Source organism: Seriola dumerili, unplaced genomic scaffold, assembly GCF_002260705.1.
Source record: "Seriola dumerili isolate Sdu_G_001 unplaced genomic scaffold, Sdu_1.0 BDQW01000002.1, whole genome shotgun sequence".
Taxonomy (NCBI): Eukaryota; Metazoa; Chordata; class Actinopteri; order Carangiformes; family Carangidae; genus Seriola; species Seriola dumerili.
The window spans coordinates 4,740,287-4,765,289 of NW_019174257.1; the positions used below are offsets into that span (position 1 = coordinate 4,740,287).

General features: G+C 38.9%; 1 protein-coding gene across 1 annotated transcript; it reads left to right on the top strand.

The window, feature by feature from the left end:
• armc9 (armadillo repeat containing 9) lies at positions 1–24,488 on the top strand. Its single transcript, XM_022745913.1, has 25 exons — positions 1–124; positions 588–688; positions 876–1,001; positions 1,392–1,562; positions 2,018–2,173; positions 2,310–2,402; positions 3,668–3,692; positions 4,290–4,447; positions 4,811–4,909; positions 8,107–8,141; positions 8,244–8,355; positions 8,989–9,081; positions 10,982–11,072; positions 11,772–11,895; positions 12,409–12,548; positions 13,550–13,626; positions 14,146–14,220; positions 14,776–14,866; positions 15,352–15,404; positions 16,282–16,380; positions 16,893–17,008; positions 17,698–17,867; positions 18,492–18,597; positions 20,376–20,572; positions 23,392–24,488. Exons 2-25 carry the CDS (start codon positions 614–616, stop codon positions 23,412–23,414), a joined length of 2,505 nt encoding a protein of 834 aa, XP_022601634.1. The 5' UTR covers positions 1–124; positions 588–613; the 3' UTR covers positions 23,415–24,488.
• The last annotated feature ends 515 nt before the right edge of the window (positions 24,489–25,003 follow it).

Below are 25,003 nucleotides of genomic sequence, written 5' to 3' on the forward strand. Positions count from 1 at the left end.
CTAGCTAATGGTTAGCTGACTAGCATTAAGTGCAAGTGAAGCCCATAAGCCTTGCCAAAAATGGATTGTACAGGTTTCTGTTACGGATGAACATGGTGCAAGCGACATAAGCCTTCATCAACAAGTAAGTGATGTATGATTATGTTGAGGATGATGTTGCTGTCCACCTTCGACGTCAGATAATGTAACTGATTAGCTTGTCAGCAAGTAGCTACTAGCTTGCCAAATGTTTTCTAACGCCGATTTAGTCACTCAAATTAACTGTTGAAGATAATGTTAAAATTCGAAAGCAGAGCAAATCTGACTTCTGTGTTCACGCTGTAGCTGTAGGATGTGTGTGTGATTTGTTTAAAAATATTACTAAAACCTTTGTATTGCAGCTTTACCTGAGTTTTAGACTGAGACACAAATACTCTTAAAGTAGTTGCATCTTATTAAAACGAAAGGGCTTAGCAATGAACTTCTTTGTGTGGTATCATATGATTATTAATAGTGCAATGTGCGGTCATGTCCTTGCAGGCTCTGCAGAATACTCACTGGATGTACAAATGCCATTTAATGAGTGCAGAGGTGTTTGCTGTTTGTAGGTGTTTTGAAAGTTTTGGGCACTCACATGAGTTCCAGGGAGGCAGCCAAGATGGGTGACATCTTGGCAACTGAAGCAGATCTTCTTGGGATGATTAAGGAGGTAACACATTCAAATTTAAAAGAAAAAAAAAAGATGCACAACTTTTATTCAAGAAACCACGATGGATATAGCATGATATTATAGAGAGAGAAGAGTTGTGCAGCTTGTTTAATCTGGATGACTTGAAACACAGCTCCATTCTGCAGTGGAGTTAATGCCACCTGTGCTTGTTTTGTGTCTTTTGTAGTACCTTAAGTTTGAGGAATTTGAAGAAACAGTGCACAGTTTCGACAAGGAGTGCAAAAGCAAAGGCAAGCTTGTCTCAAAGCCTCAAGGAAGTACTTTCAGAGACTCAAAGACTCGTGTCATTCAGGTAAATGATACAATTCTTATAACTTGATGCTCCTGCAGGTTGGTTGATTATTTTTAGAGGTGGCAACTAGGAATGAAAGGAAGAGTGGTGAAAAGCAGAAATTTGCCCACACACTGCTAATTATTAACATGCAGTTGTTACAGCCTGAGAAATATTATCCTATGTTTTTAATATTACTTTTATGAAACTCAGTAGCTTGCTTCATAGAGTAGTCCCTAACAACTGAATTGGATGTTTCAGAGTACAGAGAGTTGAGACTGGCAAACTCAATTGTTTTAAAACATATTTATCAATCAATTATCATTGTGTCGTATGTAAATAATATTATTGTAGAAACTAGTAAATTGTTGCATTTCCCAACCCATTCTTCTTTATCTGTGATTTTTCTAGAAAGACCTCCTTAGCTCTTTTGATGATGGAGATCACAAGGTATTTTTTGAACTGTGGGTAGAGAATATTCCATCTGAGGTAAAAGACACAGATGCAGAGGCCCAGAGCCTGGAGTTCTACCTTTACATCCATTTCACCATCTACCCACTGAGGAGGCACCCTGGTAGACATGTATGTAGATCATACTTTTTTTGTTTTGTTTTTTGTATAAACTATCATTTAACAAGAGCATTCATTTTTTATGAGAGCATCTGCAAAGAAATCTAACTGTGCCGTAAAACTAAATATCATTATGTGCTATTTTGCAACATGTCCACTAAGCTGCACTACAGGCTTTTCTCAGTGACCTCTTGATAAGGCTGTTGCACCATACAAATAGTCATCTGTCTGTAATATGCCTTTCATTGTGCAGGTCATTGCAGTTTATATATTTATATGAATGCAATGTTTTGTTTTGTTTGGTTTACTTTTTAAAGGCAGATGCTTTTTTTTTAGTTTTTGTTGATGGTAGAGAAAGAATCATGTAACTGAAGAGAATGTGTCTGTTCAGCAGAGGAAGTGTTTTAATGATGTAATGAGCAACCTGAAATAAATCAATTCATTGGAGTACCTGAATCTGTCTTCAGGACAGAGCTGAGTTTGAAGAGAGGATTTCACACTTCAAGCAGTACCTGGAGACTCGAGGAGCAGCACTAAGCCAGACCACAGAGTTCCTGCCTTACTATGCTTTGCCTTTCGTTCCCAACCCCACTGTCCACCCCTCCTTCAAAGATCTTTTCCAGGTGCTCGGCTGATTATGGAACATTATCCAGTTGGTCATTGTCAACTAGTTGTTACACATGCAACATTATTACTCAGTGTCACCTTCAGAATGAACATAACCACATTCTCTTCCAACCTATATAATGGTATATTTAGGATTCCTGGATACCACATTTGAAGGCTAAGCTGGAGCAGTTTCTGTCAGTGACACTGAAGCCGTCCAACAGCCCACGGCTGCTGAATTTATATGTATCCTTTATCATGGCACCCTCTCATATCTTTCTGATCAGAGTACAGATGAGTCACTTTATATTTCTGTTTTGAGACCAAGTGATGACATACTCTTTATGTTTTACTGTCTTTGCTGCTTTCAGTGGTGTGAGATAAGTATGCAAATTATGCAAATCTAACAGTGTCAGAACCTGTCTGTATTACAAATGACACAACCTGCCACCACAGCAAAATAGTTACAGTGAAAAACTATTTGTTTAATCCATGAAATGCTCAGTCCAACACTGCCATTGAATTGGTTCATTGGCAGTGGTGTCCTACTAAACTGCCAGTTCTTAACTCTCGAGAACTACATGCAGCACCTGGCAGTTCTCACAGATGTGGCTCACTAAGCAACATTAAGTAAAAGTTGTGTCGACTCAACAAAGGGCACAAAGGTCTTTAGAAAGTGGCTTTAAATAATAAATCAGCTGGTGGGGGAAAACACAACAAAATCTTGGGGGAAATAAGTTGGAGCTTTTAACACAGGCAAAGCACAGAGTGGTTTCCATTCCTTCTCCTGGTTGAGCTGGACATTTAAATCTCAAATAAAAAGCCTTTCTGTAGGTGACTAAAGAATTCATTAAAAGCCGGACTGTTGCCCAGATCTGGTCATTTCATATCCTGCAACCAAATCCTGTCTTGTTTTGCGTTTATAAATGCATGCTATGTTTGAGCATGGCATGACTTAATGTGACACTAACTCACGCTTACCCCTTCAGAGTAGAAGGGCAAGTGAAGGATAACAAGAATTGTTGTTTTTACTGGAAACCCAGTGGATCGACTTTCCTCCTTTCACATTCATGAAACTAAACACTACTGGCCAATGATCAAAGCATAGACATTTAACATGGCAACTATTATCTTGAGGGCTGACCAAGGAAAATCGAATTTGTTATTTAGTACTCTTAATCTTTCAATGTGCCAACACTTTAACAGGCAGCAACATACTGACAGGTGAAATTAACTGTGGGTTGACCTTTATAAATTAGGCCTATCCCTCCTTTAAAACAAACAACTATTGAACACTTATATCTCTTCAGTCAGTAAACCGATTTAGCTTAATTCTAAACAAACGTCTTCTGTGAAGATTTTGCCCACTTCAAGCAGGATACACATACTGTGTGTTTGTCTTATGTCACGTAAAACTTAAGCAAGACATTTACATAATCTTATATTGTATGTCTGTAGCTCTGTGTATTCAATTGAGTTTCAGTGTGTAATCTTTAACAGACGTCATGCAGAAGGAGGGTGGAAGGAGTACTAAAGGTACATTTATCCCTCTTCAATAGTCTACTTTTTTGCAGTGTATTGCAATCATTATATCTGTCCTTCCATCATATTATATCTATTGTGAAAATACAGAAACCACAGCAACTTGTGTTTGTCAGTGCGAGCTACTGCTAGTTACTCTTTTGGTTGTCATTGAACTCTCAAATCCATATTCTGGAAAGGACCAAAAGCTCCTCACTCTTTGAAATCTTCAGATCACACTTAACAGGGGTGGACCTTATTATGCAGCTTTCATTACATACATCACTAGATAATTGGTATCATTCATATTTCTAATTTGTTAACTGATTTTTCTGTAATAAAACTGAAAATTTCTTGTGAGTAAATTACAACTTAAGTTCTGTCAGTGTTGCACTTGGTTGCAGATAGAGGTTAATAATTACTCAGTGCTCTCTTAAAGACAACTGACTAATATTGACTAACATAAACATCCATCCATTAATTTTTATTTGAATTTTCAAATGAAACATTTCATATTTTATGACAAACACTTTAACCTTATGTTACACAGGAATATCACTCATGCTGTGAATGTTTTCTGCAACCTTTGTCTATGTGTGTGTGACTGTGCAGAGGCCATGCAGCAGTTGCAGCTCCAGCTGGTTGAATCAGACCGACGCATCGGCAGCTACATGCGGAAATTCAACAAGATGCAGGCCGACTACCACAACCTGATTGGAATCACTGCTGAGCTGGTCGACTCTTTGGAAGCCACCGTCAGCGGAAAAATGGTAGGTCAGCTTGACTGTGGGGCAAACAAACACACACATTCTAACACACAAGCTACAGGCACAAACTACACAGAGATGGGCACAAGGTAACACACACAAAAAGACACACACACTAACACTAATGAGCTAATGAATGGTACACACACACAAACACTAAACGGACACATAAAGGCTTTAATTAGGCTCTTTCTCACATACGCAGTATGTATACACACATGGTTGTTAATATACTCTGTATGGAAACATTTTCTATACACATTCTGTATTTACATGACACAGCTGTTAAACAGGGACACAAAAATGGAAAGCTTGCTCTTCTTCCCTCTGCCCACAAAGCTCAAGGGGCATGCTGTGTGTTTGCAGATCTCCCCTGAGTACCTGCAGAGTGTGTGTGTTCGCCTGTTCAGCAGCCAGATGAGGCAGAGCGTGGTACAGAGCACCGACTTCACCAGACCTGGCACTGTGAGTGAGAGCACACAGCCTCCTCTCTTCTTGCTCCTTCTCTCCTCACACCTTACTGGTAGAGGAATAAAAAACACAGGGCCTCAAGGCACAATGCTTTTAGTAAAAGCATGTCGGGGAGTGTTGATAGTAGTCACAGTCTTCCACCTAAATACAAGCAGGGAAAACTGCTCTCAGAACATTACGTCACAGATACTGGTCAAGTCGACGTTGTGTTTGAAAAGGAATTTCGAAATATATTTTAAAAAGGTGTGTTTATCTGCCACAAAGTACCGCTTTGTCCACTGTGCAGCCAGCTTTAAGCCATGTAATAATCCCTTAGTTTGTATCCTGGAAAAAGATAACTGGATCCTGGTTGAGTACAGTTGTTTGGAAGGCTTGTTGGAAAGTTAGATACACATTGCACAACTCTGAATAGTGGAAACGAACAATTCCAAACACCACAAAATCTGAAGTTCATCAACCACTTTTGAAATCTGCCTTAATTATAATGGTTAGAATAAAAATTATCCTTATGGTTGATTGCATCCCAAACTAGCTGTTGGAGTAGAAATATTCAAATTAAACAGCAAATAGCTGGTGAAACATATCTTATCCTTGTTGCCATTTTTTGATAGCTGTTACAGTGTGGCTCCATGACACAGATACATAAAAAAAACTGGAGAATTACTCAAAACTCTGATACCTGGACAGTCTCGCTTACTATCAGTAGCATTCATTGTGGTGTTGAACTCTGGCTTGTGAAATCTGGTTTCTTTCTGTTTTGAACTGAACAACTTCTTTCTGTGTGTTTGTGTTTTTGCGTGTGTGATGCTTTTGTCCACAAAGGGATATTACTCTATGAGTCCCTATGATGATGGCTATGTAAGTTTCATATGTTTTCATGTTTACTTCATGTCACCGCTCAGGTCCTCACCTCTCATCTTGCTTGCACCTCGCCGTGTCTCCTCTACCTTCTCCTCTCCTTGTCTTTATGTCTGCCTCCCCTTTCTTTACTAGTTATACATTTCTTGGCCTGCCTTTGTACCCAGTCTATACCCCCTGCCATTTTCCTACTAGATTGTCCTAGTTTAAAGTTTGGCCTTGTTTATAGTAAGAATGACCCCTTTTGTCAGGCTACTTGTTCAGCCAAACAAGAGCTTCTCTTTCAGGATGCACCTCATCATTAAATTCACTTGTTCCCAAAGACTACAGTCATTGTTCCTCATTTCAACTCTGCTTATCGGCTGTCAGTCTTCTTTTTTTAAGGTAAACGCTGTCAGTTTCAGTTTTCTCCCCTTACTATTTGTTTAACGTTACAGTTTGTGAAAGAATTTGGACAGATGCTGTGACAGGACAAGAATGGCCAACACAAGCTGCTTTGATGTAAAAGCCCTTCTCTCACGCCCAGGTTATCAGACAGGGTGGATCAAGTTACAGTCATTTGAAAAGACATAACCAGAACACTTTATTTAATTGTGATGGTTCTTAAAACCATTAATAGCAGGCACTCAGGTTAAACATATAATATAATAATGTTAATTTAAATAACTTCCATGGAATTTCAGGTCAGGAGGTTAAATGTTGTATGAGAAAAAGCTGTGAACGAGAACAGAATGAACAGCCACAGCATTTGCTTAGCAGCATTTAGTAGTTAATATTAATTTCCCACTGATTGTCAGGAGCTGGTGGATAATGGTCAATATTCCTGATAACCTGGATTAAAAGCATTTTGTTTCAGTTGTAGCTGAGAGCTGAGTCAGGACCATGTTTGTCCTCACATAGGCAAGAATCTGTTCCACTTATCGCAACATAACACCATAATTGACTATAATTATCAGACTCTTTCTGCCTTCATATTATTGAAATGGCTGTCACAGACGTTTTTTCTTTTTTTTCTGCTATGGTTTAGCTTGCTGAAAGGATAAAACCTGGATGTGACCAGGGAGCAGAGCCGTCTACTTAGACAATAATATCAACAATAGATGGCCTTCAGTTGTCCCCAGTGTCACAAAGGAGTAAATAGTGAGAAGGCACACTAAAAATGTGAAGAGAGTAAGGGCACCTCTTATGTAAACTGTGCATTGTCAGAGGATTCAGGTCAAGCCTTTGCTTTGTGTAGGTGACCAACTGAAATATGAGCGCAAATGTGACCTTAAAATCAAAGTTTTACTGAAAATGGGAGAATTTTGTTGTGCAGTTTTTTACATCCTTCTGACGTTGTTGCAAAAAAATGATTGAGTTTGAACCCACTCTTTCTATATTCTCCTATTAAAAAGCTGCTATAGAGACTGAGAATACTCGCTGTCCATAATATACACTGCATGTGTGATGAACCTAAGTTGGATGCCATTCTTAATCAGGCCTTAGATCAGTGTTAAATGTCTCAGGGAAACGTTTCCCCATGTCCTTCAGCTTTCGTCAGGGCAGCTGAAATGTTTAGACAGAAAGGAATTTGGGGAAGAATCTTGGTTTCAATGTTCTCCCCCACTTCTGCATTACCTACTGCACACCAAAGCAAAAATGTGGCTACACCACCTGATACCTTAGACGTCACGGACCACTCCCCTGACCTTACGCTGCTCCCGCTCTAAACCGAACCACCCAGGCTTCAGATTCGATTTCAAGTCTTAAAATCCCCTTTCAAAACTGAAAAACAGTAGTAATTAGTTTTCCTTAACATACACACCCACCATTATACTATACTGTTCAGAAGCCTCTGTTTCCTTTTTCCTCAAATAACTACATACAGGCCTAGAGTACAAGTGAAGTGAGGTGTGAAAATGGATTTGGGGGGGCTGTTTCACACTAACCTGCCCTCTGTGATAGTTTAAAAATGTTGAAATATCTCCTATTTGTCACTGACTGCATGGGCAATGTTGCCAAACAGCACTATACTGTATGTCTGGGGATTCAGCATGTACAGCAAGCATGATGTATGCATGTCCAAAAAAATACTAATGACTTATTAGTAGCTAACTTGGTTGTTTTTAGATGGAGAACATTACTGGGTAAGTATGGCAGCCAGAGAGACACAATGATGGAATGTGACAGGATTAGTTTGAACAGTCGCATGGGTTATGTTTTCCACACTTTAAAATAGAAATGTGATAAATGTGGTCTGAAATAATCAAATTCTGATATATATATATATATATATATATATATATATACTGCTACTCTTTGTCTTCTTTTCTCGAATTTGCTCTCTCTTGTAGGCCTCCTCTATGCTACGAGCATCCATTGCACCACAGTAAGTGTTAAATTTGTTTTGTTTTTTTGTTAAATGCGCTTTTTGCTGGTCAGGGTTTGATGAGTGCCTTGACAAAACAACGTCTCTTTGATTAATCTCCAGGAGATCCAAGGAGGTGCCAATGCTGCCCTCACTGGACTATGAGAAGCTAAAGAAAGACCTGGTTGAAGGCTCAGACAGACTCACGTCCCTGCTGCTTCAGGCACTGCGCTGGGTGAGTTGATTCATAATCCTATTCCTCTTATGTCAGGTGTCACATTTTGCACACATTCACAGTCATTTGTCTTTAATGTCTACAACCACTGCATCTTGCCTTTTCCCACTCTCTTAAGGTTGTAGTCCATATTTTTTTCATACTTTTGTCCTTGCAAGCATGTTTTCTTTTGTTTTGCTATCAAGTGCTAAACATTATTTGGGGCTGATTAAACTGTGGTTGTATGTTTATAGTAAAATATTAGGGTATTAATAATGATCTTGAAACGGAAAAGTCATTACAATCATTGAAATCAAATCAATTCCCAATCCGTAGTGAAGCCTTTGTGAATCATTCCTGTTCTTCAGAGCTATAAAGTATATTATTTATTTAGACTGTGCCCCTGGTAGTAATACAAGCCATCATGTTACAGGGAGGTCAGTGTGATATATAGTAGGTGTTAGATTTATATAATATTTTTAAGGCAGGCTAGCAAAGCAATCCATTACATAGCAGTCCAATATAGCTGTTTTGCTCAAGGGCGCCTCATAAGTACAGCATTTTGTAAGTATGAAGGAGAGGAGAGTACCATTCACAGTCAGTTTGTATTATTTAGAGACTTCATTGTTGGGTCTGTTTCTCACGTTTTTTTAGAGACTGACTCGCTCGCTCCCCGGTGAACAAAGAGACACCGTGCTTCAAGCCTATATCAGCAATGATCTGCTGGAACGCTACAGCGCTAAACAGGTGGGACCTAGACCTTTTTATTGTAATCACATTTTGTGAGGTTTTTCATATTGTTAATTGTAGTGCAGGTTTTTCGTCTAAATCACGGCCTCTGACATAAACTGAAAATGCCAGTGATTGATCTTCCATTGCCATGCAAGCTCATGTGATCAGGGTCAACTTACTTATCTTTGAAAATGATTTTTAAGCAACAATATGTACATCATTTCCAAGCCCAAACTATATTCCATGCAGTCATCAGAGCCAAAGTAAAAAATAACTTCTTGTCCACTGGCCACTCTGTATAATTAATCCCAAGGCACTGATTTCATGCACATCTGAGCTGGTGAATTGGCACCTTTGCTGGGTGCACACAGGTTTGTTTCTCACTATCAGCTTAATGTTACAATGTGGGTAAAGGTCATAGACGGGAGACAAACCAGACATAGCATCTCAGATATCATCCATATCCGTCTGGGATGCTGTCCAAATGACATGCTATCCCTTTATACTTTGATAAATATCTTTCAAGAATGGAAGAATGTAAATCCACACACATGTGGCTGTTGTGTGATCATTATCACTGACCTGTCAATATGTACCACAAACTTCAAAATGAGAGGTTTGCACCGTTTCTATTACTTCACAAAAATCTGTACAGAAATGTTTGCCACAAATTGTTTCATCAACCAGAGATCTTTTATTTCAATAAAATAATGTTAACAGAGTTCCACCATTTCAAATATTTGTGGTACTAACAATGCCTTAGCCATCATCACATCCTGGATAGGACATGTATTCTATGGTTAAGTCATCTATAGTTAGAGTCACTTGTACCTAATCATTGTCTTGGCAATTAATCCAAATTCCCAAAATGTTATCAATGTAAGTCTTTTCATCTGAGACTTTGTATGAAATGTTCCAGATTGAGTACTATTCTTGAGCAATTTCTCCTTTTATCTTAACAAAGGCGTAGAGTAAGAAACATTATATTCCAGATTTCACCTTCTCAAAAGGTTTTCAGAGGCCTTAGAATCTCTTTCTTACAAGCTTTATTGTTGTTTTTTTCCTTCTTTTGTTTTCTTTTCAAATTCCCTTCACCTAGCCTTTAGCTGTGGGGCGCCATGTTAAAGATAATCCCTTTACAGAACAGTAAATGATCCTCACTTCACAGATGAGTTCTTTGTCCATGTACTTGCCACGGTGCTCCAAGCCACCTCTGAACAACACTTGGGTCATTTACTGTAGAGAGCCACAATAACAGTAGTAGGGTGTCAGTTTCTTGTAATCAAATCACAACCATAAATGTTCTGTGTTCAACAATAGCCAAAAGCGAAAATGACTGTTGAAAAGTGAGTTTACCCAGTGCAATGGGTTTTACATCGCCGGGCCATCATGTCCCTTTTAGGTTTGACCAGGCCAGCTCCATAAAGCTGTTTGGGTGGTTTCTTAAGCCATACCACTTGAACTAGAAGTAAAATATTAATAGAATGCTAGAATGCTTCATTCAAAGTTTCATTTTCATTTCTGTATAAAGTGACAAACTGTCCAGCAAAGGTACAATGAGGGTGCTGTTGGGTGTTCATAAAATACTAATGTTGTAAGACATTCTCTATATTCACTATATAAAAAGCACTGACTATGTTGGCAACACTAGCTACAGTATGTTTCTTTATATATAATTTTAGTTTTATATCAGTTTTCATAATTATTTTTCACAGTCCAAATTTCCTTTTTTTAAATCTTGAAATATCAGCAGCTGTTGAGATAACACGATTGTTTTGCATTAATCAGCAGGACTTGTAAGGCCTGCTCATAAGTTATGATCATTTTGTTCAAAGTACCAATAAAATATTACTGATTGTGCTTGTAAGCACTAAATATAGTTTTAAAGTACCTTACATTTTGTGTTTTTTCATAGAAAACTGTGCTTCATTTAATGAGGTCGAAGAACGAGATTGTCCGCCAATACATGGCTCGTCTCATCAATGCATTCGCTTCCCTTGCAGAGGGTAAGTGCTCAACTGCCAGTACATTTGGTCAAGCATAATTATTTCTTTTGTAAGATGAGTCATTGTCTAACTGGATGCATTCAAGGATATATAGATTCATGGAAGACCTTTTATTGAATCTTAAAAACCACTAATGATCCGCAGCAGCAGCAGCATGCCAGTAACTATGGAGGACATCTTGTAAGGACAAATATCATTTGTGCTGAGACAGATGACTTACTGTTACATAGTAAGTGGTTATGGTAACAATATTTTATGAGAAAGTAATTAGTTAACAATTATTCTCAACAACAGGGAAAAGTTGAAGTGGTAGGATCACTGTAATGTCTTTTCAGCATCAGTCTCAACTGGAAAAGGAAAACAGGTTTTTGAATTTAAAAGGTTTGAACAACTTAAATACTAAGAAAAAATGTAAGGTGACATTGGTAATTTGTGAACTCCCTGGAGCTTGATTTCTCCTCAGTAACAGGTGGTTTTATCCATTGTTTTTTAGTTTAGGAGTTAATGCTGTTGTATTGTAATGTCCTCACTAGCGTTCACAGTTGTACCTGAAGTTAATTACCAAATTTAGGTATGTCTTTTCATTGTTGAAAATACCTGTGAGTTGAAATTACATTGTTGTATATTTCAGAGTATGATGTCCAGTGAGAGTATAACATTAGTCTTGATTATTATTCCATTTTGTGGTGATGCTTGTAGGTCGGGTTTACCTCTCCCAAATCCCCATTCTTCTAAAACTTCTGACAGAGGCTCTCAGGAAGGAGGAAAAAGACTCCCTGTCGAGAGAGAATGTACTAGTGGCCCTCCAGAAACTCAGTCTCAGGTAAATTTGAAAATAAGTGTATTTTTAAAGCCTTGCCTTTTCATTTTCCTTAGAGGTAAATTTTAACAGCATGTTTAGAAACCAGATTACGTACCAGTTTTTCTATTGAACAACCAGTCAGGAGGCAGCCTTAATGACCAGTTGAAATTAAGTTATTTTTCAAGTCTTACTCAGGATAATTTGTAATTGTGTGTGCATGTTTGGAGACTACATAAAGCAATCAATTGGAGAGCAGATGTCTTCCTCAAAGTGAGATTTTCTCATTACTTTGACTAGTAGACGGCCTAGATTCATCATAAACCTGTGTCTCTCAAATTTTAAGAGACACAGGGCTCGAACAGGTAAATTCACAATTACATTTTCTCTTAACATGTGATGATCAGAAACCTTTACGATAACAACTTTACATGCAATTCTTTTTAGGCATGAACCAAAATTCTTGTCATGTTGAGGGACACAAACATTAGTGTTTAATTTGCTTTAAATCCATCATTCCTCATCATGTATTGGCAGGAGGAGCCAGCAGACGGCTATGATAGCAGATGATTTGATAGGCTGGCTGGTGGATGAGCTACAAGATTCAGACTGCCTGACTGACTACACCCTGGAGTATTCTGCAGCGCTGCTTATGAACCTATGTCTGCGCACGAAAGGTAAAGGCGAGGCACGGGTAGATACAGAGCTTGAATAACAGCATACACCAAACCCTTCTGAGACCCCTTCAACCCGGTGGATGTATTTATGTATATTTCAAAGTACAATTAATGTGGCTGTTTAAAACTGACCAACAGAAAAATGCACAGTGAATTTTAAAAAAGGACAAAATTGATCTAAATGATAAACAATTCAATTTATGGATAGTCTGACATTTTGGGACTGTTTCTTGCCTCTAAGTAGTTGCCAGTCAACCATATATATAGCCTCTAGCCATACCTCTAGTTATAGCCTAATATTTACAATACATGAGAGCGGTATCAGTCTTCTCATCGAGCTCTTCACCAAAAAATGAATGAGTGTACGTCCCAAAATGTTAAATTATTCCTTTAAAGATACATACAATACAGTACCCGAATGGCCTTGCAATACTATATCAAAAGTTTCATGAAGTGCATGCAGGAAAAATATGGAAGAAAATCTGAGCATATTAACAGTCCATGATGTCACTGTAAATCAATTTTATCTCTTTTAAAATCACATGGACTCTCTGTCCAGCTTTCTTCCTTTCTGATGATTTGATTAAGGGCAGAGTAGAGACCATTATTGTTTAAGTTTGAATTCAATAAAATTTTTTTGCTTTTACAGCTTGTTATCATATCTAGAGTGTATCTTTGTTCACATCAGCCCCCTTTACTTTACATACGCACTGAACACAGACTGTTTTTTCTCAGTTGCTCGGGGGCCTGCTTTTTATAAAATTGCCATAGTAAGATGCTGCACTGCATTTGATTTATCAGCAGTTTTACTATTTAATACACAGAAAGATGAAATGCAAAGAAAATTAAAATATATTAGGCTGGAAGAAATTATTAATCTGAGTGAAAGTTTATCCACTCATTGTAGGATAAGCAGAAAAGACTTTTGGGTTGTTTAAATTGAAGCATGTATCTATGTTTGTGTGTCTGTGCATGTGTGTTGGATTGCTGTCATTGTACAGGAAAAAGGAAGTGTGCAGAAAACGCCAAGCATGTTCTAAAGGTTCTAACTGACCTCCTTGGACATGAGAATCACGAGGTGATACACACATCCGTCAACACTTGCACACAGCTGTTACATCCACAATGTACATAGGAGGCACACACTCAAAGAGGGTGTAAAACATAGATCCAACATATATCAACACGGGCAGTATAGGGCAGAAAACAATAGATGTGCAGTTGGCAGCATTTGTCAGCACTAAATGGAAACTAAGATCTAAACACAATCTGACCTAGAAAGTAAGAAAAAAATAAACACTGACTTTGTTCATTTTTATCAGAAGTTATAAAAAACGTATGTTGTCAAGCTGTTTCAGCTTCACTATTGCTTTAAATCTTTTTACCTACTATAGTTACTGTAGGTCTATGTTAGCAGACAGGTCATATATATATATATATTTATATACACATATACACATATATACTGGTATTCACATCTATTGTATTTTTCCCCTTTGTATCATTCTAGCTGCTACATGTTCATACAATCTGTTACCATATGGCCTGAGACCATAAAAAAAGAGGTTGTGTGTTTTGTCTGTGTCTCTTTCCTCAGGTCCGACCATATGTGAATGGAGCCCTGTACAGTATCCTGTGTATTCCATCTGTGAGGCAGGAAGCCAGAGAGATGGTGAGATAGCAGTCAAATGTCTTCACCTGTTTTGAGGAAACAAGACGCAGTTTGTTTTTTTGCTCTGCATTTGTCTTCCTTCACGTCATCACACAGCCAGTTTGATGGTGAACCAACAGGTGTTCATAGTCATAAGACACAGTAACTGTACCCAGATAATGCTGAGCCTGTGGGCTGAATTTGTGCTTCAAACTGACTTTAAACTTATGTAATTGTTCTTCATGCAATGACATTTGGAGCTGCAGGAGTGTGTGGAAGGGGCTTTGTCCATCCTGTCCAGCAAATATCATATTTAGGCAGAAGCCTCAGACATTAGACAGTGATCATTATGTAATTGAAGACCATATATTTTTTTTTACAATGCATTATAATTAGCTCACACCCACTGAATTGAGCACTTTTGCCAACAGCTAAATGTTATTACAGCGTATATTACCTTTGAATACTGAGTCACTGATCTTGATTTTGAAGCTAGCAACGGCCCCTGCGTTTGTCTGTCTGCTATAAAGTTATGTGCGTAAACCAGTGTGACATGTGTTTCCCTCATGTGTGTAGAGTATAGAGGAGATTCTTCGATGCTACAGCAAAGAGGAAAACCCAGACCTCAACAGACAGATTGAGTTCATCATTAAGCAGCTGAACTCAGGTGAGTGAATTCAAATTTACTGTTACAATAGATACTTAATGAATATGTATGCTAGGCATGGGCCAATGTTCAGTCATTTCAAATATTGCGATAATTGTTTTTTTCTTTTGCAGAGTTGCAGTCTGAGCTGTTGTTTAGTGGCAGCATTGTTTATACCTGAAACATAAAATACAACAATATAATTATATCAGCACTCTTGTCTCCATCCAACACTCTTGTCTTGTCTTGTTTTTAACTGTATATATATTTATATTTATATGTATGTACCAAGAAGCATTGTAAAACCGGAGACAAATTCCTTGTGATTCTGATTCTGACAGTAGTGATGTGCTAGTAGTCAATCTAATGTTAGAAGGTGCTTTACAAAGCAGAAAATTGAGCCTTTTGGAATTATATTCCAAAGTGAAGCACTGAGTGACATCTGTTGCCGATGTTTTTTGCAAGTTTTACTGACTTGTTTAATCGTTGACCTTTGTTCCACCCAGCTGAGGAAGAGGGGCCAGAATCCGACGATGAAGAGGAAGAGGACGACAATGACGTAAGTCCTCCTCTCTTTAGACTATGATGTGATGATGTTTTTCACCGTCATAGTATATTCTCATTTCCACATTAGTTCAGCAGAACCTTAGGAATATATAAACAAAAACAAATCAAAAGAGCAAAAATGAGGGTGAGAGAAATCACAACAAGAAAAGAACACCTCATATTTGACACCTTTCCCCAACTCGTAGATGGCAATCTTAGTATGACACAGATATTGGGTGTCACCCACCTGTGTGTTTGTTCATGTGTGTAGGGGGTGATGAGCCTGGCAGATTGGATTTAGTGGGACAGTGGGTTATCAAGATAAGGTATATGGTAGTAAGTTAAAGTGGGAATGGCTACAGTCCCTCAGGTGTGTGTGTGTGTGCGTGCGTGCGTGCGTGTGAGGGTTTGAGTGCTTTATTCTTTTGATCTCAGAGCTGGTGTTTTTTGTACCTCCTATCCAATTACCATGGCTATAGCAGGGAATAGATATAATGTTGCCCACTTGTCAACAAAGTGAGTGCCAAAGGTGTAGACTACACTGCTCTCTTGTTGGTACCTTTTGGATTGGTGCCAAGCATTGTATGCAACTCACATCAATGTTATTGCATACAAGTTCATTTTAAATATAGCTGAGTAAATTAGACACCATCAAAGTAACTGTAGTTGATCAACAGAGGCTTTAACATATTGGTGTTAAAGCCAGGGATGCTTTGGGATGCTTTTGCATAAAAGTTGCAGAAACAAAGCAGGGGCCATGATGTTGGCTGTACTGATTTCATTGTTTGATTGTATATTATCACCAAATCTGAATTATTGACACTGCATACTTATGTCCACCACAAATTATGTATTTTTTTAACTGATTCATTGTCATTATCTTGTTACAGGAAGATTTAATGGAGACAGACCTTGACAAAGAGGAAGTTCTCCAACCGCAGCCCAGGGAACTGTCTGGGGAGAGTCTTCTCACCACTGAGTACCTGGGTGTAAGAGAGTATAAACTCACTATGCACAACTTAATCAAGCAAGTTGTTGGTAGCTAAACATGCCCCAAGTTCAAGCCTATACACCATTAAGGAGACAACATCAGTTAAAGGCTGGCAGTCTGCAGATAAGCTCCTTGCACAGGACTTATTGTTAGAGTCTGGTTATTGTGTCTGCTGTACAATTCCTTCTGCATCAAGATGAAGCAGCTAAAGGAAAGAATACCTGAAACAAGGGGAACTGAAAATGTGTCTGTGTGTGTCTGTGCGTGCGTGCGTGCGTGCGTGCGTGTGTGCGTGTGTGCGTGCGTGCGTGCGTGCGTGTGTGTGTGCGCGCACACTACAGGACATTAGACAATATTTGAGCCCCTGGGAAATTGCAAGATTTCATGTCATTATGCTAATATGCTATCATCTTGCATATTATAGCTTTATTATAGCTTTAAGGATTTTTGGTATCCCTGTTTCAAACCTGTGTTGCTGCTATGCAACTAATTTGTGTTTGTGGTTTGTAGATTATGACCAACATGACAAAAGTGAAGAGAAAGTCTACCCCTCTGCCGCAACCAAGTGTTGATGAGCCCCTACAACGACCAGTCACACCGGGTTCTCATCGTAATATCAACACAGTGTAAGTTACTTACACACACACAAGTACTGTCAGACAGTCCAAATTAGCCTTAAGCTGACCTGCTTATGCAAAGCATCTGTGCGACACCAGACATTTGGCCTCTTTCTTCTCAAGGCTGACCCATTTACAACAGCACAGATAGCTCCTAGCTCAACCTAAAGGTCATTTTGACAATGATTTTGCTGCCCCCTTTGTTAAACCACATGGATAATGAAGTTCCTGTAGCCATTAAAACTAGTGCAGTAGGTCATAGCAAGAATGGGTTAAAATATATTTTGCCATTAATCAACACAAAGCCTGACGTTATTGTTAATGAGTCAGCAGGAGGAGACTGGAACGGGGGTTTCTTTGTAATGAAAGGCAGATCACTGTCAATACAAACTGTAAGGTAGACAACACAGATAAAAGACAGTATTATTTTAGAGTAATGGGTATGACAGCAATGATGGATCAGTGCCCTGGAGATAAGACTGTATCAACTCACAGGAAGTAATTTATAAAATGGTCTTATGACTGACTAACAATAGTAACACTAATCTTTAATTATTATATAGTATTTCTGACTTGACACTGATGAAGGCCAATGAAGCCATTAAGATAACGGTTTTAAGATGTGATATTGTGAACGTCCTCATGCACATTCCTACAAAACATGTGCTATATTGTTTGTGTTTATGTGTCATGTGTAGGGATTATCGAGCTGGCAGTCAGGGAGGTGAGGTTAGCAGGGATAGGGAATACCCTCTGAGCAGACAGAAGAGCGAGGAAGGAAGCCTACCTCCTTCCCGATACAGCTCCAGACCTCCTACGCGCTCCGGCAGTCGCCCCAGCACTGCTGACTCTCTACGTCACAGCATCGGTGGGTAGATCTGTGCGTTTTTGTGTATTGTGTACATCTTCCAAATTCTGTGTATCAATACTCGAATACTTTTTGCACATTGAATAGAAGTAGAAATTCAAAATAGTAAAATAATGCTGCTGTGACCATGTCTAAATGCTGTGGCTGTTCATCAGATGTTTGCAGTCAGATTTCATACTTAATACACTTTGTGCACATTGAAAATCAACTGCATATTTGTGGGACAATTTAATTTCCCTTCCACCTGCTGCTCTTTATTTGATTTATATTGTATTTATTTGAAGTGATGCCCAGTGTCCACAAGGAACATGAGGCACTTCCAGGCAAGGAAGCTCCAGCAACTTCCTCAGAAAGCAGAAGGGATAAAGACTCAGCAAAATGGGCACCAAATGGCTAATGACGCATTTTGGCTTTCCATAAAACAAGCCATGTCAGCATGGCATCAAGTTGTTGCTCATGTGTTCGTTAGTCACAATAAGTGTATAACAGTACACCTGTATTGTTTTATTAAAGTTTTGAGTTCATTTTAGATTTGGAAGCCAGCCATTTTGGTATAAATCCAAAATTAGTGTGATGAAGCTCTAATATTTCCTTCCTCTCTGTCACACACAAAAACACACTCAGACTCAGAGTGTGGCCGGTTGTCCCAGGAGTCAGAGTTGGACGGGCCGTATGAAGAGCGAGCTACAAAAGGTCGTTTCCAAGAGGAACACAATGGACACTCTGCCAGGTAAACTGACACACAAACATTAACTACACACATTATCTGTTTGACTTCAAAAGACGCACAACAACACTTGAACACAACAATAACATCAAAACTGTAGTAACACAATGGGGAGTCTTACAGTCTACATTTTGTTCAGGATCAGGGAAATGATGCAAAAAGATTCAGCCGAGCTTCCTGCAAAATTCTGAGATGTGTGTCAGTGTATTTGTGTGTCTATGGAGAGACTTGGCAAGTGTGTTGTTCGACCGATCGGTGACTCAGCACTGCCAAGCTGGTCTCTGAGACTGTGACATGCGTTTAAACGAGCAGTGCCCACAAAGAGACCCATTCAATGAATCCTCCCCTGCTTCTCCTCTTCTTTAAAATCCCAGAGGAACTTGACTCCTGAATCCCACCGACAGTAATGAGACCCAGGGAACCACTTCAGTTATCCTCCCCCCCATCCTCCAGGAATGTAAAACACCTCTACAATACAGACTGGCTGAGTCAGACTTCAGTAGCCTCATCTCACCCCCAGTCTGGAGACTGAAGATTTTTATAGTGAGAAGAGATTTCAGGACAGTCATAGATATTTAGGTGAATAGGATCTTAGCAATACAGCAATTGGGCAAATATCAAATGAGCATGTTTTTGCCTTTTTGTTTTTATTTCTTAGCAAAGCTCTGCTTCAGACTAATTCAGATACACAAAGTTACACCTGTGGTGAGGCTGTTTTTTTCATTCAGACATGAAAGTTTTTCTTGTCACCCTGTTGCTGCTCAAGTTGCTGACTTTAAGGGTAGGATGTGGGTATAGTATGGGTATAGTATTTCTCCACAGGATTTAAGTCATTTGGTGCGTGGCTGATAACCACATTGAGTTTGGGCCTTCAGTGTGTGGCTGCAGGCAGAAGTGCCATTTGCTTGCTGTGATCCTGTTCATCAGATTCACTGGAACATTTTCCTATTTGTGGTTTTAGTCACACAATAAAGCCTTTTTTCCAGTGGTTACTATTTTATCAGCTGATGAAAATTATAAGCAAAATACAGTGTAATTTTACTGTGTATTTAACTTTTACCTTTAAACTTCTATTTTACCTAGTAGGTTGAACAGAAATTAAAAACACTGGCAATGATATGAATGATGATATGGCAAAGTCAAGTACAAACAGCAGTCAGGTGCATCTCACTAAATCTATAGTGAATTGCTGGGGAAGAAACATTGGACTGTTGAAACATGCCTATAAGATCTGCTTTGATCATTCCCAAATATGTATCTTGAAACCTTAAAACTGAAGGCACACTGTCTCTTATTTTACACCTCTTACTAATAATATTGATTATTATTATATTCATAGCATAAATTACCTGCATTGTGTCTAAACTAAATGTAAAATAAATTAAAAAATTAAATTAAAGATAAATAAAATCACAATATTATAGAATTATATTACAAGATAAATCTGCACCTAAAGAACTTGTATGCTGTAGATGACCCTGCTGATATCTGTACGCTATCATCAGAAATGGTGGCGGTCGACGGAAACAATAAATGGATGCTATCAAGGTTCAAGGGCAAGAATCTTGTAAAAGGCTGGTAAAGTACCCAGGACAACTATGATATCTGACTTCATGACTGTAGTGTCTCACAGCTACTCAGGAGCACATCAGATAAAAAGATGACCTGAACCTTTGCAAGTGAGAAATCAGAGCTGTAATTAAAAAGTAAATAAAAAAATTATAAACCTTTACTCATCATTTATTTCTTTTCCTGCTTCCTCTTCTGTTCCCTGTCAACAGTGGTGATTATATCCCTGCATTTGCAAGCCAGCCCAAAATTCCCCGTACACCTGACACAGCAGCCAGCCAGAACAAGGCTCAGAACAAGGCTCGAGGCCTGGCTCTGGCCCCCCAGTTTTCTCAGTCGGAGCCACAGCAGAGCAGCCGGCCAGGCTCCTCTGCCAGCTCCACAGGAGGAGGGGGACGCCAAAGTGGAGGTAAGCATATGTTAAGGGTGGGAAATGAACGCGGGATGCCAGCCAGTGTTGGTGAATTTTGGCTCCAGTTGGTAACTTTGTCTACTTTGCCAGTCACTTTGGAAAATAACCAGCCGCGATTTGGAAGTCCAGTGTTTATAAGAATAGCAAGTTGGCTTCGAAACACTCAGTTGTAATTCAAGATGAACTAAGCTTGTCTGAGTGGACATAAGGAACTTTTCTGTGACTGTTTATCAGTCCCTGTCCCATTAATAATAAATCTGTGTGTGGGGAAAAAATCTTGCATTGACAAGCTGCCACCTGAGATTTGACATTTTATATTTCTATACTAATATTGTGACATAATAAATCTGGAAATTCCACTGGCAATCTAACCACAGAAAATAATCAGAAAGGCTAATCTGGCACATCTGACAAAGTCATTGATGCAAGAGTCCTCTAAATGCAATATTACCATAAAGCAGTCGTGCTCATAGATGTGTAGCTTTGCTTGTGATGACCTAATACAACCATTGGTATTGAAGAGATAGCTAAATGTTACAGTAAAACCTCTACCAGTTATATCAGTCAGTATCAGTCGTCATTTCAGCCAACATTGCCATCAGCTGAAATAAGCACAGGACTGAGGCTGTTATATGTCTATACAGCTCTCTACATGATATCTGATAAGCTACATCATAAATAAGATAATCCTTTATAAATCCCACAGCCGGGAAATTTTCAGTGTTACGGCAGTAGCAAGAGCCTCTGTAAAGTCTGACAGCTGAATGATATAAATATGCCACAGTGTCACAGTTTGTCTGAGCTTCAGCTTCATAACATTATATCATTTTTGTCCCTTCTCTTTCCCTCTCTGTCTCTCACCTGTTTTACATCTGTGAAATATTGTCGTTTTCCTGCTTCTTTACAAACCTGTTTTACCAGAAGTGTACACAAAAGCAGTGGAATTTATAATGATAATGACAAATCATGCTTCTGTTTCCCTGCAGCTCAGGGTTAGAGTTACACATGAGGATCTCAGCAGTTTTAACTGGAAGCCTGTAACAAAATCTGCTGTTACTTTATTTCAAAGCTTAAACTCTGTGTTTATGTAGCTGTCAGTATTTTGCCACTCACTTATCAGGTGACAAAAATAAAACAACCTCATAGATCCTTTAACAATAATAACAATAATAATAATCATAGTATAAATTTAGTTTGCGGAAGTCTGTTCAGGTGCCAATTTCTGCAAACAGAACAACACGTCACTCATCACTGTTACATAACATTAAAAAAAACAAAATCATCTTTTATGAAATGTGAAAACCAAATTGTTACTTTTTGTTGAACAAAGGCACCAGTCAGCCCAACCTAACCACAGTCCCATATTTATTTGCTGTCAACTTCACATCTTTAACATACAAGTTGAGTCAGTGCAGCGAAGATGGCCTGATCAGTTGCTCTGGTGCTCTTAGTTGGGTGATAACATCTCCCGATGCTCTCATGCATCTTAATTGCATTTGATGAGCGATTACCTCCGGCTCTTATGCTGGGTGCCCTTACCATAAAGCATGTAATAGCGCCTAATGGTCACTCAAAGCTACCACATCCTGTGTGTGTTGTACTTTTGAGGTCTGGCAAGTGTCAGACATCTATTGATTCATAAGGAAGTCACTTAATCATAGCTCTGCTTAAAGGGCAATAAGCATACGCACATGGCGTGGCAAACAAAATAAGGCCAGTTTCACTGTGAGTTTCTGTTGCTTTTATTGGTATGCTTCCTGGAAGCTCTTGCTTTTATTTGTTTTGCTTGATAAAATTCAGTTTTTTTTTTTGTTTTTTTTTTTTTAGAAAAAATCTGTAAAAAGATTATTTTCTACAGATGCTACAGATGTTTTCTACAGATGCTGTAGAAAATAATGGTAAACATTTAATGTGCTGTGTATGTACAGGTAGCGGAGCAGCCCACACAGTCATTCATCTTAAAAATCTACGACACCTTTCAGCACTGACATCAGTGAACTTCACTTTACAAGATCAAAATCTTATTGACCATAGTTTGAGCCCATAACCATCTTTTCAGTTTATTTTCACAGCAACTTCTGCTGACTGTCAACTGTTATTATGTGTAATATGTGTTGCTTGGTGGAGTCTGGCTGCAGGGAGGAAACACCATCTGCACGCTGAGGCAAGACCCCCACATTTGGTAAACACATCCGCTGTGACTGACAGAGACACTCCTTTTCGCTGAGGAGAGATAGAGGGTGCGTTTGTGTAGCTGAGTGGGCCACCCACTCAGCCAGCGCAAACAAGGAGAGGCAACCGCTGCTGCCATGCCATGTGGGGAGGATGGAAAAAACTGCATTATTCTACCCAAGTCATGTTGACAACGCTGACTTCACGTGATGACAGGTCCCTGTGAGGAGCTATAGGAAGTGCAGTAGTATCTCTTAGGACTGTCACTCTGGCCCTGAATGATAAACGTGATGAGGAAATCAGATTTTTATGTAGGAGGGCTATGCTTAACTAAAATCTAGGTTCCGGTGCACATACACGAATTAAGAGAGTGTCCAGCAGGTAAACCTTTGAAAACAAAAAAAATCATATTGATAGATTCTGGAAAAGATATTCTTTTAAGAGCTTTTAACAAGATAATATAACTTTTTGTGAAAAAACTATATCAGACATAAATAACTATTCCAAGCTGGGTGTTTTTAGATGTCACATATCTTATATCACAAGAATATGAGCTTTTTATTGATGAGTTGTAATCTGGCTGTCCTCTACCATCTCTCTGCCCAATCACCCCACATCCCTCCCTCATCTCTCTCCTCCTCCAGGCAGCCAGTCAAAGAGGAGGTGAAGAGGGAGCTGTCACCGTGGAGTAGCGCTATCTCCCCTGGAGCATCAGGCTTCCTGTAACATCATCCCCCCAGGTTATGATCAGGGTCAGGGCAACAGAGATGGTCGAGGATCGGCAGGGAGAGGAGGGAGGAGGGAGGAGGAGGAGGAGGAGGGGCCGGAACAATGGGCCGGATTGTGGCTCTGCATTTTCTTCCCCCCTTCGGCTTCAGCACAGACTTCCTTCTGTAACATAATATGAGGTCAGACAATAATCACAACCCCCAGCCGTGCAACCCTGTGCACCTTGTAGCCTTAGTAAGCCATCAGTCTCTCCAGTCTCTCATCAAGAGGATAGTTGGCACACATCCCAGAGATGCCTCTTTTTGTGGATAACTCCTCAATATCAACACTTACAGCTGGATACAAGATGAAGCGTTCAAACTTAAGCACAGTATAGTTTTAGCTGTTTTTACCGACATGTAAACAGAGGATTAAGAGTTTAGGAAACCTGATATGATCAGGTATGGAGATAAAAATGTTTGATAATCTTTCTGTGATTACCGTAAAGGGATTAATTAATCTCATATGAGGCACGGCAAAGATTCTTTTTTTCAGTAATGGTAACACAAAACCTCATTTGTAAAGTTCTCATCTTGAATCTACAAATCTATAATCCTCTGAATTTCACTACGTACTGTATATATTGATTTTTGACTGGTGGAAAAATATCTGCCCACATGAATAAATAATTGTACCAGCTTTACTTCAAATATAAAACATTAGCTCATATCAGAGTAGCTGCTCTTGTTTAACTTATGCTCCACAAATGTTTACAAGAATGACACAGGTCCTGACATAACTTGTCAGGCTAGTGTATGTTTTTAAATGATATTAAAAACAGATTATTATTATTGATATATATAGTCGACTATTGTCCATACAATGTCTGACAAAAAACTTGAAATTGTGTGAATGTCCAAATCCAGCAATTTTGCATTGTACCTTTGAACCTGTTTTCCAGGTGTCGTGATGTGTATTTATGTCCATTACTACATTTTTGTTGTAATGGTAATTGATTTTGATACATTTTTGAGTGGTTTTAAATAAATGTGTGACATGTCACCTGTATTCTGCTGTGTAAAATAAATTCCCTATTACCTGCTATACAGTTATTGAATTTTCCAGTTGGATTACTTTTGATTTGGGGACATGCTTAAATCTTCATTAAAGTTCTCATGAACAATTATGATTAGCATTCAAGATAGACACTTCAGATTTGACGAAAGTGTTGATTGAGTGTGTGTAATGGCTCTGCTGTTGAGGTCTAAGGGGTCAGTTGTAGATTTTGGAAGTGGTATGTCTGATATTGTTTAGTTTGTTTTTGTTGGAAACAGTCAGCGTGGTAAAGAGGCAGGTGGGACAGCACAACAGGATGGAGTGCAATGATGTGATTCATACTGTTGTTAAGAGTAATAATCAAGCATTAAGGTGATGTGATATTTCTGGCAGCACCTTTTCCTCTCTCTGCTTTCAGGTTACATTGTACTGATCACTGATGAAAGTCTGTAAATGGATTTTTAAAAGAAATGTAGAATATACTGAATCTAC

Excerpts from the sequence above, each read along its gene's own strand:
- armc9 (XM_022745913.1), top strand. The coding sequence starts at position 614 with ATGAGTTCCAGGGAGGCAGCCAAGATGGGTGACATCTTGGCAACTGAA. Across the intron at positions 11,073-11,771 it reads ATTCGCTTCCCTTGCAGAGG|GTCGGGTTTACCTCTCCCAA; the intron begins GTAAGTGCTCAA and ends TGATGCTTGTAG. Across the intron at positions 18,598-20,375 it reads CACAATGGACACTCTGCCAG|TGGTGATTATATCCCTGCAT; the intron begins GTAAACTGACAC and ends CCCTGTCAACAG.